Genomic DNA, 17,877 nt, shown 5'->3' with positions numbered 1-17,877 from the left:
ATGTTCAAAGTTATTTAGCATAACGTTAGTTTTTATCAGGACAAACTTATTATCCTACAAAAAAGCAGTTAAACTCCACAAAATAAAATATTTTTTCTGAAAGAAACATTTGACAGAAAGAGAACCTCTGTTGAAATTTGTACCATACTTGTTAAATTGTTTTAATAATTTAATAGTTTTAGCTTTTGGTTGTTGTTGTTGTTGTAAATATCACTGTGGTCATTATATAGATGAAAATCTCACATTTTTACAATATTTTTCTCTAGTGTTTTCCAAAATGAAGTGGAGATTCACATCAACCATATTCAAGGGGGTTTAAGTCAGATGGGTAATTTGCATGCCTTTGCCCACCATAATATTTTTGTCTGAGTAAAATTATAAGTATTTTTATGAAACTTGCATATAACATACTTCAACCATTTTTCTTTAAAGTTTTGTTTAACTGATCATTTCTGTCTTGTCAAAGGGTGGTAAGAGCATGGGTATGGACAAAAGTTAAAGGCACTTAACTTTTTTACATCCATATAAAGTTTTTTGTGGTATTATGATCACAAAATTTGTTTTTAACTTTCCTATAGACACATTTCAATATAGTTTGGTTGTTTTTCTGTATAGATATGTTTAAGGTTTTGACATGTAAAATATGTTAATGTGGTTAAGAATACTTTTAGATAATATTCAATATTAATATAATTTTATCTATTTTACAGTATTCTGATATTGAAAAACTATTTCATTCTACATTAAATGTAAACAAAAGTCTTAATTTTTTTTCCTTTAAATTTTAATGGATTGGATTGTTTTAGAACTTGTGTTCCAAGTTCATTTCTGGACATTGATGTAGGATATATTTTAATATTCACAATGAATTTAACTAAGCTTTTGATTTTGTATCATTTCAAAATTTCATAGATTAACAGAAAATTGTTGAAAAAGTTGTTATTTTTATATAATTGTTATGACATGTAATTTAATGGATATGTGATTTTAAACACTTATAACCTTAAAACGTTTTTCTAAAGTGCATTGTTACAAGTTGTATTAGTTTTATATGCAGTATTTTTTCTCTATCCATAATTTATGCACATAGGTGTTAAGAAAATGTATTCATAGGATCAGTGTGAAAATAATGCAATCATCTGTGAATATTGTAAACTTGTTTGTCTGCTTTTATATGTATTTGTTCTTTGAAGAAATTTTGTAGGGTTCTTAAAATTTTTTCTTTTTAAATTTCTATTAAAGCCACATTTTTAGATATTTTACAATAAAACAAATGGTATAGTATAGAAAGTTTTTTAATGGTTTGTCTCTTGTAGAAATGTTCAGTAGAAATTTATTGGATAAGGTGCTAAACACACAAAGGTAATAATGTAAATTATGTCCAGAAAACTCTTCAGCTCCTCTGCAGTATTACTGAATAATGTCTCATCTTCGTCTTACCTGAAAAGCTTCTCTGCATAAGCCAATATTTATGTGTTATAAGAATGAAAATTTATTGTCAAAGTGAACTATACTTGTTCTAGTAGGGTTAATTTCACTGTTATGAAACAAATAAAATTAGGGGTTTGAAAACAGAATTTCCTGTATAGAAGTACCAAAAAAAAGTTCAGATTTATTCACAAAAAGGTGCCCTAAAGGTTTTACTGGTGGAATCTGTAACCAGTGGATTAAATGATATTATAATGCAATTGTTACCTGTATAACTTTTCATGTTAAGACTGGTACTTGTATAACTTGTAAGCTATAGCTTAAATGAAATATAATGGTTGGTACCTGTATCATACAATGATTGATGTCTATAGAACTTGTAATCAATAGTTTCAAAGGTATAAAGCTTGTTTTTGTTTGTTTACGTTTATCTAAGGCACTTACAGATAGTTTCAAAATTTTGTACATATTACATAGTACATACAATAGTGTTTTTATAGTATTTATGTTCTCAGATTAATGAGACAATTTTCACAAGTAACTGAAATTAAAATGTTAAATTGTAAACGTTTTTAAAGGTTTACTGATTATTTCAGTTTGCCTCTCATACACTTGTTTTAATTCGTTATGTAAATAGATAAACTTAAGAACTGTGTTTTTATGGACTTCATCTGCATTTCTAATGGGTCTCAAGGTCTGTCTCCATTCTCACTTATTATTTTGTCAGACCTGCTGAAAGACTTGGATGGAGCCAGAAACACATAAGATATTTAATTTTTTTACAAATAATTATAGTGATTTTATGAGGTCATCACAGTTTTGTTGTTATTAAACGTTTTTTTTTTTTTTTTACTTTTAGGTTGTGATGTATAGTATAGTGTACAACTGTGTCATGTTATGAATGTGCTACATATTTCAGCCATGTATGTTCTGGATGGTTGTTACATAACTTTTGTCAAGGAACAAAAATAATTTTCAATATACAGCAACTGTTGAGCATTGTTTGTGAATTTTAAAATTTTCTAGAAATACATAAAAAAAGTGAACTGTCAAAACATCGATTATAATTTTTTTTTTGGTGTTTGATTTTTATTTGTTAAAGAAAATTAAACCGAATATTCGTAGTTTCATATACTTAGAAAATACACTTTACATAACTCGTTCTTCCACCAAGATATAGTTGCATTAATGATTGGGCTATAAATAAAGTGATACCTTATCTTGTATTTTGGTAAATGGGGTGACATCCCTTACCAGGTACAATGAAGCTTTTGGGTGGTAGTTGATCTTTTCCATGATTTGAGTAAAATGGAATTATTCTGTTTTTGTTATGCACACACGTCTGAAAAAATAACAAACATAAATTAAGGCATTCTAAGAATTAAGTTAAAATATTTTCCCTTTTATTTTTTTGTGTGGGGTTGAAACTGTGTAAACAATTTAGAAGGTGAGTTTTAACCAAATCTTCCTTTATAGTTTCACACTAAAAAACAAAGAAATATTTTATAGAACAAGCATTTACTGGTTTTCCTACATTCTGTGCCTGGTACTTAGAGCGCTCATCTCGGGGGTCACGAGTTCGAATCCCTATTACAACAAGTATGCTGCCCCCTTCAACCGTGGGGGCCTTATACGTGACGGTCAATCCCATTGTTCGTTAGTAAAAAGAGTCATTCAAGAGTTGGCGATGCTATCCTTCTTATCTATCACTGCCAAGTTGGGAACAAATAGCTGTTGAGTAGCTTTGCGCGAAATTAAAAAAAAAAAAAAAACTGATAGTCTTGTGTAAAGTTGTCTTTATCTATAACTCAGCTTAGGATGCACGATGGGAACAGGTCTGTGCTAGTGTGTGACCAGATATCTATAGTTGTAGCTTTATTCCAATTGTAAAATCTCTGAAACAGCAGTGTACTTAAAGTAGAACTATCACGAGCGATCTTGTAAGCTTCCAACCGTATAATTAACTTCATCAAGAAACACTGATGTCGTATAATTAGCCTCAACAAGGAACTCTGACATCGTATAATTAGCCTCATTGAGGCACATTGACGTGGTATAATTAGCCTCATCGAGGAACGTTGACATCGTATAATTAGAATCATCAAGGAACATTGGCATCATATAACTAGCCTCATCAAGGAACATTAACATCGTGTATTTTTGTAACTTCCTCTTAGTAGTTTGCTTACTTCCTGACGATAAGACATTCATTCAGACGTTTTCATGTAGAAATAAATATAAAAGCGACTTCGTTCATCTTGAAAAACTAATATACTCCTTCGGGTTCTCTAGTGGCTCAGCGGTAACTCTGAAAGCTTGTAACGCTTAAAACCTGATCTCGATACCCGTAGTAGGCACAATACAAATAGTCCATTGCTTAGCTTTGTGCTTTACAACAACTCACACTCAGAGAAACTCTCTATTATTTTCTCATATACAGTTGTATATGTAATTAAAGTGATAAAAATAAACTTCGCTATAATTCAATATTATATAGAGTAAATTCAAATTTGTTTCTTATTGACCAGCTTTTACAAACTGGTTGCTATTCTAACGTGGGGTTTATAACAGAAATTAGAGTTTTATATAACAATCGATCCCTGACTTAATCAGCGTGCATTTATTTAACCGTTCTCAGACAGTTATTTCTGGGGCTTTGTTATATTTCCTAATCATTTGCCGTAATGCAGTTTATTTTACGAATCAAACGGTGTTCGACAATCCTGAAAATAAGTACTTACAAAAATACAGCTAGTAAAGGTTATCTTTCGCTAAAACTTAGCTTCTGGCCACCAGGCTTTCGAAATTAATTTCACTGAGAAAACAATCCTTTTTTTCAACCGGAATTATACCAGTTGTTATCGAGTGCCCGGCATGGCCAGTTGGTTAAGTTGTGACCTGTCAATCCCACTATTCGTTGGTAAAAAGTAGCCCAAGAGTTGGCGGTGGGTGGTAAAGACTAGCTGCCTTCTCTCTTGTCTTACATTGCTAAACTAGGCGGCTAGCGCAGATAGCCCTCGTGCAGCTTTGCGGGTAATTCGAAAACAAATAATATAACTCTAGAAACCGAGTTTTGGTAGTCGTAGCATGCAAAACATAGAAGCTTTGTGTTTGACTTTAAACAAACAATACAACTACATCAGGATGGTCGACAACTCGCGCCCTACACACCCCTGTAATTTACTTACGTTTTTTGCTTGTTTGTTGTTGTTTCGGGTTTGGAAGGGATGCTGTCTGCTGGGCAACCTGCCTTTTTTTTTTTTTTTGTTATATCAAAGATTGCTCGTTAGAAATAGTAGGCATCTTGAGAAAATTAGTTTCTTGTACTGCGAGATCAGAATCCTTTAAAACGTCTTGTATGAACGTGACAGGTTAACAATACATACGTTTCAATATCTTTGAATAGGATGTTAACTTCCCGTTTTCACTCAAGTGACTTCTGTAACATAGATATAAAGTATTCATTCAAACACTAACACTGGTCTAAAGCATTCGTTCATACTCTAACACAGGGATAGAAATCGGGATGAAAATTCTGCATAATACAAAGACCTTCATTCAGCACGTAAGTTAAAAACAAACGTCTAGCACATTATTAACGGATTATATATATATATATATATATGATCGTAGTTCGCAATTTAAATGCTTTATAAGAATAACAGTCAAACATCATTACTCGATCTAACAGAATTTGACGGTATCAATTGGATGCCTCAACTCTAGTCTATCACTTCAAAATTAGGAATAGTATTCGGGTAATTTTTGATTTTGTAATTCAATTTCTCTAACTCGCATAAGATTTGAAATACTTTTTAATGAATAAAGATTAATACACAGGTGGTATTGAATTACTGGTCATTTTTGTATTCTTAAAGTTGTAGCAATCAAATACTAACGAAACGTTTTTTACGTTAAAATTTTTTCTCTTCATTTTTCAACACAAAGAAAAATGAAATTATTTTTCTCTGACGACATAATTACTGTAAGGAAAGTAAAAGATGATGTTTCCAGATGTCAACGACATAATAATTATTTAGAAATAGAAATTTTATTTTCCTCAAACAACTCATTTTTATTTAATATTTCACTATATGATAATAGAAATAATGAAAACACTTTAAGAAATTTTAATTTCCAATTCTCTAAATTTAATCAAGTTTCATGAAATGTATTATACATAATATTTATTTCCTTAGGACCGATTACAACTTTTCGACATCTTTATTCGGTTGAAGAAAAGTAGAGTTTGTCACTAGCGTTCAATTGTTTAAAGCAGCAACAATTACATAATAACACGCCTCATAAATCACCTTAACTGGCAAAATCGATAAATTACTCATATTGTTGCTGCTATAATACTATATGGTAATCTTTATTAAACGTATAATACTATAAAAATGATAACGTTGTTATTGAATTTTAAAATTTTAAACTTCCGTTACTGGCTTCGGTGAATTATTCAAGTAAATATAAGATCGATTACAATATTTATTTAACTTAATGATTTCTTCTCGACAAAAATAAATTTAAATGTGTTGAAAATAAACACGTTGTTTCTTCTCGATTAAAAAAATCCATGCTGTTCAAAAATGTTAAAAATAACAAGAAGAACATTATGTATTTAAATAATTGTATTCATAATATCAGTCTAACTCCAGTAGCTGAAGGAAGCTATTTTTTGCTGCAGAAGAAAAACACGTATCAAAAATTGTTATGAAATGTCACATATATTGCACTTTATCAATTTACATAAATTGTTCATTACTTTAATTCTATGATCTTTATGTATGTATTTTCTTATAGCAAAGCAACCTCGTTGCTGAGGTCCACTCAGGGGAATCGAACCGCTGATTTTATTGTTGTGAATCCGTAGACTGACTAGTGTACCAGCGGGGAACCTTTATGTTTTGTTTTCATGAATCAAAATTGTCATCCTTTTTGGTTACCGTCATAAGCTTTGAGAATGAGATTAGATTTTTCAAGAATAAGAAACAAAGTGTTATAGTCGTGAGACCTGACAGGGTCAGGTAATTAGGGTACTGACACGCAATCTTAGGGTCACCAGTTCGAATCCCCATCTCATAAAACATGCTTCTCCTATCAGCTAAGGGGGGAGCATTATAATGTCGCGGTCAATCACACTATTCGTTGGTAAAATAGTAACCAAATAATTGCCTGTGGGCGGGTGGTGAAGACTAGCTGCCTTCTCTCTTGTCTTTCACTGTTAAATTGGAGACGGGTAGCGAAGATAGCACTCGTGTAGCTTTGCGTATAATTCAGAACAAACCAATTTAGAGTAGTACATACTAACCTCACCAGTAACCTTATTTGACTCTTCACATCAAATATCGAGACATAACTAGATCGTGCAACAAATATTAAGAGAAATTAATCGACATAATCAGAAAACGTCACTTGCAAACTATCCCAAAAGAAAGAATTAAAATAACATATCTAGACTGTTACAACTAACAAGAGAACATTAATAAACTATTAGTTTTAAGCCGTCACGGATAATAAAAAGTAAAGCAGTAAATTATTAACATTTCTATATTTTTATGTATTAAAGTTAGTTTTTTAGCCATTGCACCTCACAGAAAGCTGTACGACGAGTTCAGTTAAATTTCAAACTTTAATAGGCTACAAAACAGGCGTTTATAACAAGATAACGCTAATATTTGTAAATATTTTGTGATATCCTTTACAAAATAGCAATAAGTGAAAATTTCAAAGCTGACGAATCTTGAAGCGCTTTTAGAGCACATTATAAAGAAACGTCTCACACAGAATAAAGACTTCATCAATTTTTTGTCCTAAATTTCGACTTGAAATATACATTTTTATGAAGTTTGAAAAGCTGAAAGTGTTAATTAGACTGTTTAATAAGTTGAGAGTTATTACGTTTTAATTTTATTTTTATTACTAAATTATCATTATAGAGGTTGTCTTGCTTTATTATCCTAATGTGTGTATTCAAGACTAACCTAAATATCCTAAGCTAGTAGAACCTCGTAAGATTTTAGTTAGATTTGAGCCGAAAATATTATTAATAGCTAGGATACTCCACTGAAACAACACATACTAATATTTATAACAGTGACGTAATAGAAGTACATTTATTCACTCATACTGATGATCAGGCTGATTTTAATGACATATGACACTATGATTGAAAGTTAATAATAACCGCTTTTGGTGTTGCATTCTCTCGAGAGCATGTTTGTTTTACAGTGGAAACAGACGATAAGTGTCAACCCTGGGGGATTTGATTATTGAAATCATCTCTGCCACTTCTCAAATTTTGGACAAATTTAAACAAAATCGTTTTCTTTAATATCCTTTATTTATTTGTGTAAAGAACTTTGTGTGAATATTTACTGGAACTATATCATAAATTGTTCAATAGAACTTGTCTTTTAACCGTGCACAAATGTAAAACAAGAAGCTTAAAGTTGATAAAATAAACGCAATAACACTCAGTGTTGAATGGACACAAGTATTTTATTCACACACAAGATATAACATATGTAACACAATATCTCTTTGTACTCCAAAGTAACGGCAAGGGGTTTAACACACAAGACAACACCAGGTTTCGAGAGTGAGAAAATAAACTACATCGTAAGCTGATTATCAAACACATGAATTTTCACTTTTCTAATAAAATAAAAATATAATTATGTCATAACTGTATACATGGTTTATGATAATCAGTTTCAGACATAAAAGGTTTTATAAATTTGTTTTCAGTGTTCTATGTTAAACATTTTCTAACGGCTCAGTTAATAAGCACAATGGAATTTATAGATTTATACACTGAAATAGCTCAGTAAATATTTGAGGAAAACTGGCTATTTGTGGCTTGTAGAACAAGATTGTTTCAATAACATAATAATGGCCATTTTTGTGAAAATTAAGCACAAGTTCAATCAGAAAGCATCAGATTAAGGAATAATTTTAAAGAAATAATTCATCCAAAAGTAAGCTATAATAATTATTAAGAAACAAGTTAATGAATCATTATATCATACGGTTAGATATATATATTTTTTAAATATTAAATGTTTCGCTTACACATAAACACACACACATACATACATACATTTTTTTGTTTTGGAATTTTGCACAAAGCTACTTGACGGCTATCTGTGCTAGCCGTCCCTAATTTAGTAGTGTAAGACTAGAGGGAAGGCAGCTAGTCATCACCACCCACCGCCAACTCTTGGGCTACTCTTTTATCAATGAATAGTGGGATTGACCGTCACATTATAACGCCCCCACGGCTGGGAGGCCGAGCATGTTTGGCGCGATGCGGATGCGAACCCACTACCCTCAGATTACGAGTCGCACTTGGCCATGCCGGGCCTACATACATACATACTACTAGCTCAGAACTATGATTATAAACCAAAGAGATGTTGTGTCCTGCAGTCCTGACAAGTTTTCCAGTCCCTGGTGACGAGAATCATTCCGATAACATAATTTTGCCATCACCATTGTTAACAGTCGGAATGACGTTGACTGGGTAATGTAATGAGCTAGGCTTGCGCGGGATATAACGATTTAAATTAGATCAAAAAGGCTCAATTTGTGTTTCGTCTGACCACAGAATCTTTTGCCACATGTCTTCAGTATCATTTATATGCTTTGTCTCAAGCTTCATATGAAATTTAGTTGATAAGTTGTCAGTAACGACTTCTTTCTTGCCACTCGCCAATACATGCCAGTCTTGTTGAGGGACTGACTCACATCTCAAGTGTTGAACTTTGCAAGTATTTCAAATTCACTGGCATCCATAACAAGTTTCTGGTTGTCTAGTTGCTTTGGAAGAGTAGTTTAATCGGATAGTGAGTGAACGGTATATATAAAGTACATTCCACTTTTTAATAATGGACTTCACCGTACTCAAAGGCTCAAAAGATGCATTTACTCAGGAGCTAAGTTAAACCATTTTGATTACGCATACAAATAGAACATTACACTAATTTTGTGATCTTTCAAACTAACCTCTTGCAGTTGAGCTGATTTAGGGTTGACGTTGCAAAAACGTTGAATACTTATGCAACTGAGAAAATTCTTTGAAAATCTAACTCATTTAAATAAAAAGAAAGTTTTTAGCTTTCTCAGTTTGGAGTCGATCGTGTAGATTCTAAATATAAGTCCCATTTGACAATTTCATGATTTCAAGCTCAGAAACGTAAAAAATTTTGCAGGGAGGTTAATACTTTTGAAAAGCATTGTATATGTGATTTTTAACCAGTTTTTGGTTTTATAATAACATTCTGTTTAAACTATTTTCATTCTTGTGACTCAGTTCTTTTACTTTTGATCAGAAGTTTTTTTGTATGCCAAACGTTTATATTGTATTATATCTCAAGAGCAAAATTAGATATTTATTTTGATTTCATTGTTTGTTTTGTTTTTAGCTTTATAAGACTTACTTATGATTCAATGTGAGCCTTTACGGACGTGCCAAGATTGAACAGAACAACGGTGCTACCTGAATACATCTCTTGAAACGTAAAAGAGGAGAAAGAAAAATATGTATATCAGCGCACTTGTTAAACATATTTTTTTAACGTGAACAAACTTAACGGTGATAAAATAAAGAATATATAAAACATTTTATTTAATATAAATTAGAACTTTTACTGCACTTGCTGAAATGTCAAGATTCTTTCAAACAGAAATATAAGATATGCTCTTTACAAGTATGTATATTTTCGCAAAAACTTACTGCAAAATTACTTACAGATACACAAATCGTTGTCTACATGATAACGTTTGTCTAAAGTGAAAAATGTTTTATATATATAGTGCTTTATTCAAAAGAAGCTCGAAATACTAGAACCAAGAAAAATTATCAATTTCCGTGTTCAAACAGAACGACCTTATGAATTAAAAAGGAAAAAACTTTGAAATAAGTTGGTGTTTACAACTCGCAAGGTCTCTCGTGTGTACCATAATGAAAGTTTGTATCCGTATGGCAAATGGCGAGTAAAAAATTAGCCTTGGAACGTATTCAAATACCATTAAAAATGTAAAAACAGTTTATAATTACATTATTATTTACCCAGCTTAAGTGCCCTATTTAGTGTATAAATATCTGAAGTTGGAACCTTTGTTTACAGGGAGTAGTTTTCTTTAATTTTGCATATTTATTTATGTTATTTCTCGTATATATACTTGGTGACATGTTTCTTACAGAAAATACCAATTTTCTATTAGTAATATTTTAATACTAAAAATAAATGCAAAACTTTATTTTAAACTTTGCATGTTTATTGTTGTTACATGCTGCCAACGGTTATCTTATTGTATTAGCTCAATTCACGCGATATTGTATTATTAGTTCGCAGTGTCTCTACCGTTTCTCATTTCGTTTCCTTAACCTACAGTGTCTTCATTTACATTGACAATGAATATAATAAAATAAAACGGTATTCACGAGTCTCGTCAAACAGTGCGTATTCTTAGTTAAAGTTTTTATTATAAGGTATTTTTATATACATCCTATATTTTATATATTCAAACCTTTGACACGTGAATGACAAAAGATCTTAATATTGCACCACACACTTGAAATCCTGAACAACGTGTCAATACGTCCTTCTTGCTCTAATATTGCGATGTATGATTGCTCATATCAGTGTGACTCGTGGCCTAAAAAAATCTATATACCTTTCGAGCGTCTTAAACTCCTGGATAGTGTGAGTTACTTTCAAATCATCCAGGAGTAAAAGTTATGACGGTCTTAAATAAGGTGAAATATAACAGGTTAGCCTAATTCATAGACGTCATGGAATCTATTCGAAAAGACGTTACATTATTAAAGTTACACGACAAATATTCAGCATAATGTTTGCTACTGTGTTTGCCATCTTGTGCACCAGAATCTCGAGTGTGTGAGTTAATGTTGCCAATTTTCTAACATCTCATTTGTTACACATCAAAGTTATCACGCATATAAAATGCAGGATATTTTAACATCTTGGTTCTAACGCATTTTTAAAAACTTATTTGACTGGTTAAAAGAAATAAAATTAGCATGAAGAAAGAAAGGAATATTTCGATACGAAGTCAAGAAAAATATAATTTAGTGACGTGTGGTATAATCGAAAATAGTATACGGCTTGTCACTTAAATTGTTTCACAAAATATTCAACATAAATTTTGAAGCTGGTGAAATAAATACAACATTAACTTCGAGCATAAATGAAAACCTGTGATGTGATAGTACAATAAATATTTACATAAATCTTCAAAACTAGGCTTGTATGATTAAATATGTATAATACAAAGGTTTTTTTCAGTTTTTACATTACTTATTTATACGCACTTCGATCTAATAGAAACGATTCAGCTACAATCAACACAAAGTGATATTGTGAGGTGCATTCGTTAATATTATTAGAATATTTTTTGTGTTATATCAATACATCATCTTCTTAGAAGATTTGCTTTATTAACCGCTAGTGCAGCGGTAAGTATACGAATTCACAACGCTAAAATCAGCGGTTTCGATGCCACTCGGTGGGCTCAACAGATAGTCCAATGGTATAAGATAAACACACACTAAACGCTTATTTATCATTGAATAAATATTAACTTGAAGAGACAAGAATAAAAAGTAATTTAAAAATAAACAACACTTCAAAGAATATCTTATACAAATCTAAATGACTGCGCGAAGATGTGATGGATGATGTATGGTTGTTTATTTGTTGCTGAGCGCAAAAGTGTGTGTGTTTTTTTTTGTAGCAAAGCTACATCGAGCTATCTGCTGAGTCCCCCGAGGGACATCGAACTCCTGATTTGAGCGTTGCAAATCAGTAGACTCACACTTGTACTAACGAGGGGCAAGCGCAAAGGTACACAATGGATTATCTATGATCTGCCACCTACTGGTATTTGATTCGATTTTTAGCTATCAGGGGGCGTAGCGTGCAGCAAATGATTTAGTATTGCTTGATTTTATTTTTTTAATTAAGCACAAAGCTACACATCTGGGTTATCTGTGCTCTGCCCACCACGGGTATCAAAACCCGGATTTTAGCAATGTAAGTCCGCAGACATACCGCTGAGCCACTGGGGGGCTTTAGTATTGCAATATTTTTTTTTCTCTTTGTTTCAGATTTGCTTTCTCAGTATTATATTAAATCAGAAGATGTTTTTTTTTCATATTCTTAAATATATATGTTATTAAACAAACGTACCACAGTCAAGACATTGTTTTTATGATTAGGTCAATTATTAAATGTTTTGAAGACGACACGCTACTACAAAGGTAGCAAAGGTCAATGCAGTTGTTCACAAACTACATAATTATAGGTCCTCAATGGCACAGCGACATATCTGAAAGCTCAGACCGCTAGAAACCGAGTTTCGATACCCTTGTTGAGCAGAGCAGAGACAATTGAGTAGTTTTATGCTTAATTCCAAACGAACAAACAAAGCATAAATATGGTGACTTAAACGCTTGTATATAGTGTACCCTTTAAGACTGCCGCCTGTCCAGAACATTTTTAATTAAATACTAAAAGATTTACTTCAATATCCTTCATTATTGGATTAAATTCTTTGTTTGTATATTCGCTTGTAACTGAGGAACTGCTGGACCGATTATCACCAAACATAGCTTGTATCCTTTGGATTTGTCCTATTATGTCACCCCCGAGGTACATATATTTTTCCCATGCATAACGATTATGTCTGCAAGAATATCATAAAAACATTGTTTTGGGATAAAGTTACGCGGGTATTACAATCAAGTCCGTGTGTGTTTCTATGTTTTCGTTCACGAGTATCTCAAAAACTGATAAACCGATGTACACCAAAACGTATACATAAGATGGGAAGTCAGTACGGAATAGTTCTTTGGTCTACGTTTACAGATTCTGGATCACTTTGAAGCGATTTTATAATTGAGAGATTTTACAATTTTGAGTTTTGATTTAATAACTCTTTCAAGTGTGGTCATATTTGTACCTAATTTCATGGGCATATTAAGGTTCAGACTTTTTATCTCACTGCAAAAATGATTCGGAACACTGTTCATTCTGGATCTGAGAACGAGTTTCTGAGTTTTTTGAAGGTGAACTTTGGCGTTATCCAATATAAAAGCATGTAATATCGAATGGTGAGGAGAGGGCATGTCATTTCTTTGAAACAATATATATGTAAAAACGGCTCGTTTGGGTTGAGAATATATTTTACGTAGAGGAGCGAACAACGTTTCGACCTTCTTCTGACGATAACCGAAGAAGTTCGAAACGTTGTTCGCTCCTCTACGTAAAATATTTTCTCAACTCAAACGAGCCGTTTTTACATATATATTTTTCTCTACAAGTGGGTTTTCTCGACATCACTGATGCCATTTCTTTGATTGCTCTTGTTATGATTGGTATATTAACGACCAGAATCATAGGTCTGAACAGAATTTATTTTATGGATTTTTCACATCATAATCTAGTTAAAATAGTAATGCACAATAACAACACAAGAAATATTAGAAATAAATATCTAAAAGGGATTAAAATACAGATTTTAACATCACATTAAAACTACATTAATTTTAAGACAACATCCTGATAATTTAAAATGGACATAGAAATGCTGTCGAAAGGTCAAAAACTAGAAATTAACACAAAATGTATTTTTTCCGTACGTCGTGTTATAATAAGAGTTTGAGATAAACAATAGAAATAAGCCAGTTTTAATTACAGATTAGCCAAAAAACGGACTAAATGCTATAGTTTTGTGCTTAATGCGGTGACAAAGACAAAAATTATTTCTAAAATTGAGAGTCGATTTTTCAAGCTAATATTTAATCAACACAATAGCTATTACTTTAAATTATATATCAAACATCCATCGTTATTGTAACACCACGATCTATGCTGTACATTAAACAGTTTTTTTTACATATCACAGTCGGCAGCGAGGACTCTGTTACCTCATCACATCTTCAGTCTTCGGTACGACTTAACTGTAGTTTTATATCTTCATTTAGTGCTTAAAATTTATCTCGATAAAATTAGATTCTCGCTTGGAATTCAACAAGGGTTGTGCTGTTGAAGTAGGTTTAGCCATAGAACCAAATTCTCGTTGAGAATTCATCAAAGTTTAAGTTGTGGTCTAGCTGTAGAACCACTTCTTTATTCAAATTTCGACAAGGATTAAACTGCAATCGCAGTTCTTACCTTGAACTCTACAATGCTTTAGACATAAAACCAAGTTCCCATTTAAAATTCTACACTGTTTCTTCTATAAAAGCAGGGTCTCATTTACAGCTCAATAATAGTTCAGTCAAAGAACCAAGTTTTTTTTTTCAGAATTCAACAAAATTCAACTTTGAAAGCATATTTGCATTTAAAATTCACACTAGTTTAGCTTTAGTGTCGGGTTTTCGTTCAGAATTTAAACAAGGCTTAGCTGGGAAACAGGTCTTCATTTTGAGCTCAACAACAGTCTAACTGTAGAACGTGGTTTCTATTAAGCAATCACAAGGATCCAGCTGTAAAAGCAGATTTTTTTAGAATTTTACAATGATGTAACTAAACTTCCACGGTTTCACTTACAGCCCAAACAATAGTCTAGGCGCAAAATTAGGTTTTCTTTCAGATTTCAACAATGGTTCAGCTATAAAGATAGGTTATACAGTAGTCCAGCCATATAACCTGGTTCTAAACAGAGAACCACATTTTCATTGAAAATTTAACTAGACCTCATAAGTTACGCTGTATATGGAAGCTCATCAAAGATTTCTTTCAGTCTAAACTCGGGAGAACTTAGTTTTAATTTTGAATACTCAATCCAAGTCCGACAAGAACAATTAATTTGTAGCACAAGGTCTTCATTCAAAATTCTTGTTCATAAAATGATTAGAAATTACTCATTTAGAACAGAATGGAGATTACAGATTATAGCATCATCTTTTCTTTCATTCAGAAGTTTCTCTCAAATTTTGATCATCCTGTTCAATCAAAGGAAGTTCTTCATTAATGCTAAGTATTGGTTGTGTACTAGACTGTTCATCCATTTCTTTCTTATCATGTGATGAAAATGTTTCAAACTCAGTACTCTTGCTAGAACATGGTTCAAAGGGCTGACATTTTATTTCAATGAATACGTCATCAATTTCAGATTCAGATTCACCTTCTTCAGTTTTCGCTCTTTTATACAACTTTGGCGATATTGGCAACCTCCAACTATTGTCGAAGTCTTCATTACATTTTGTTATTATTGTCTCACTTTCTGAACACGGCAAATTCCCTTTGGATTTGGGTTTTAAATGATACTGTCTTTTAGCTTTTAGTCTCTGAAGCTTCTGGGTGCTTTGGCTAGAGAGAGATCGTAATAGGCTTGGTAGACTTTTTAATGAAAGTTTTTTAAGTGAATTATCCGACGCAACTTTTCGACCTTTGTTTAATTTACTGTCAGAAGCAATATAAGTCATACTTTGCGACTTGGGATTCTGAATACTGTCAAAACTTACACAGAGGTGGTTAGTATTCAAATGGCTTTCTGTACTGGCTTGTAACATCCCCTCACTACCTCCCATTACGTCAGTAACAGAAGTCCTAAGCCAGTTGTTGACTTTGTCTTCTACACATTCCTTTTCTCTTTCTTGTGATATATTCTCTTGAATTTCTATTTGGGGGTGAACAGTTATGTCGACAGGTTGAACAGAAGAGTCAGGGAGTGAAGTGTCATGGGTGTTTGAAGAGTCCACTTTATGATCGCCTGTAGACTGGTCACTAGATAAAATGACATGATCTTCTTTAGAAGTCAGAACTTCACTACTATCCTCATGGCTTGTTTCTGCTAACCTGTTATAAAAGCAATTGAATTTTTCTTCTAATTCTTTATTCTTAAATGTTAGTGGGAAACTAGGGTCTTTTTTAGAGCAACTTGGACAAAATCGTCCAAACTGCTGTGATCTGGAATCATATCCTTTTCCAATAATTCGAGGAGTACGCGTCTCATCAATTGCCACTTCACGACATAATTGTGAGCTTTCTTTTGCTGTGCTAAACATTCCTCGCATGAAACGAGATTCTCCATTCACCATTGGTCTTTCTCTAACAGATAAACAGGGCCGAAATCCATGGCATTGTTCAGCTACCACTGGACCGAATTGAGTACGATCTTTAAGACTTGGATGTCCTGATCGGGTGTGTTGAGAATCTGATTTGTCACTGCTTACACTTGAACGAGACATGCGAAAAGTAGATGTCGAAGAATCCTGCCTACTGCAAGACATGCTTGAATCTTGAGAATTCTTACGAGAAATATTCCACGAATTTTGACGTGCGCCGTGTTCTAAAAGCCGAAGAGGAATTGCATTCTGACGCCAACTGTCAGAACGAGATGAAAAGTTGTCACTGGAGACACTCGTACCTGTTTTTGTGCCACGTTCTAGATTTTTTTGTATTTGTGCAATTGCGAAAGTATAAGTACTGGGATCATTTTGTACCTCAGATTCTTGACAAAGAAAGTATCTCATTGCAAATGATTTCCAACGGCTTCTACGGTCCTTTACTTTAGGTTCATCAATGACTTTGTGTTGACCACATTGACACGTTGGTTGGTCACTTTCGGCACTTTTACGGTCAGCAGCCGAATTGGTATTAGCTGGTGTATGACGATTAGAAAAGTTAGAACTGTGGCGACATCTACCAATGCCGCGAGTAACTCTTGATTCTTCTATTCTTTTGCAAATAAGCACACAGTCTTTTTTAAACTGTTTAGTAAAAATGGCGTACAGAAATGGATTGGCACAACTATTTAGAGGGAGGATAAAAATTGTAAAGACTTTTGCTTCTTCAAGTGAAATCAGATGAAGCCCAAAAACTGCTGTTAGTGAAAAGAATGCTATAGGAGCCCAGCAAACAAAGTCGGTGAAGACAAGAAGAGCCATTCTCTTTGCAATTCGTGAATCGTTTGAATTCCAGGCCTGTGATCCTCTAATAGCACAGTACATCTTCAGGTAACATCCCATTAAAATTAGAAAAGCGACACCATTGATAAATATGAGAAACACGACGTAACCAAGCGACAAAGTTGACTCTGTCTCAAAAGGCAAACAAACAGCAAACTTTCTGTAGTCACTTACACCACATAGCGGCAAAACTGCCATAATTAAAGCAAATATCCAGCCAGCAGCCATGATGTATGCAGCATGCTTTAAAGACAGGCGTTTGTTCACGTACATAGCGTGAGTAATGGCGTAGTTCCTCTCAAGAGTGATCACTGACAAAGTGTAGACGGATAACTCGCTGCTCAGGACCCCCAGGAACCCTGCTATCTGGCACCCTGCCGATCCTTGCCAAGAAATTCCATACACCTGTAAATAAAATGAAACATGGTATAGAAGTTTGAATGTTAAAAATAAAACTTTTAAGATAACAATCCAAGAAGCATTTAAAATAAAAGATGAAAAAT

At 32.9% G+C, this 17,877-nt stretch overlaps 1 protein-coding gene and 1 pseudogene across 2 annotated transcripts in view; one reads left to right on the top strand and one right to left on the bottom strand.

The window, feature by feature from the left end:
- LOC143227435 (protein lin-9 homolog) overlaps positions 1-2,479 on the top strand; it is a 44,014-nt pseudogene extending 41,535 nt beyond the window's left edge. Inside the window, exon 14 of the transcript XR_013014996.1 lies at positions 267-2,479. The product of XR_013014996.1 is annotated as a protein lin-9 homolog (transcript). The remainder of the gene's footprint in view (positions 1-266) is intronic.
- An 11,397-nt stretch (positions 2,480-13,876) lies between these two features.
- Positions 13,877-17,877, bottom strand: part of LOC143225809 (uncharacterized) — a 106,168-nt gene continuing 102,167 nt past the window's right edge. The window contains exon 17 of the mRNA XM_076455851.1: positions 13,877-17,779. Within this exon, the coding sequence (XP_076311966.1) occupies positions 15,374-17,779 (2,406 nt within the window). The 3' untranslated portion in view covers positions 13,877-15,373. The remainder of the gene's footprint in view (positions 17,780-17,877) is intronic.

The sequence above is a fragment of the Tachypleus tridentatus genome, chromosome 9 (genome assembly GCF_004210375.1).
Source record: "Tachypleus tridentatus isolate NWPU-2018 chromosome 9, ASM421037v1, whole genome shotgun sequence".
Taxonomy (NCBI): domain Eukaryota; kingdom Metazoa; phylum Arthropoda; class Merostomata; order Xiphosura; family Limulidae; genus Tachypleus; species Tachypleus tridentatus.
The sequence above is the reverse complement of the archived record's forward strand: the minus strand, read 5'-3'. Positions and strand labels throughout refer to the sequence as shown.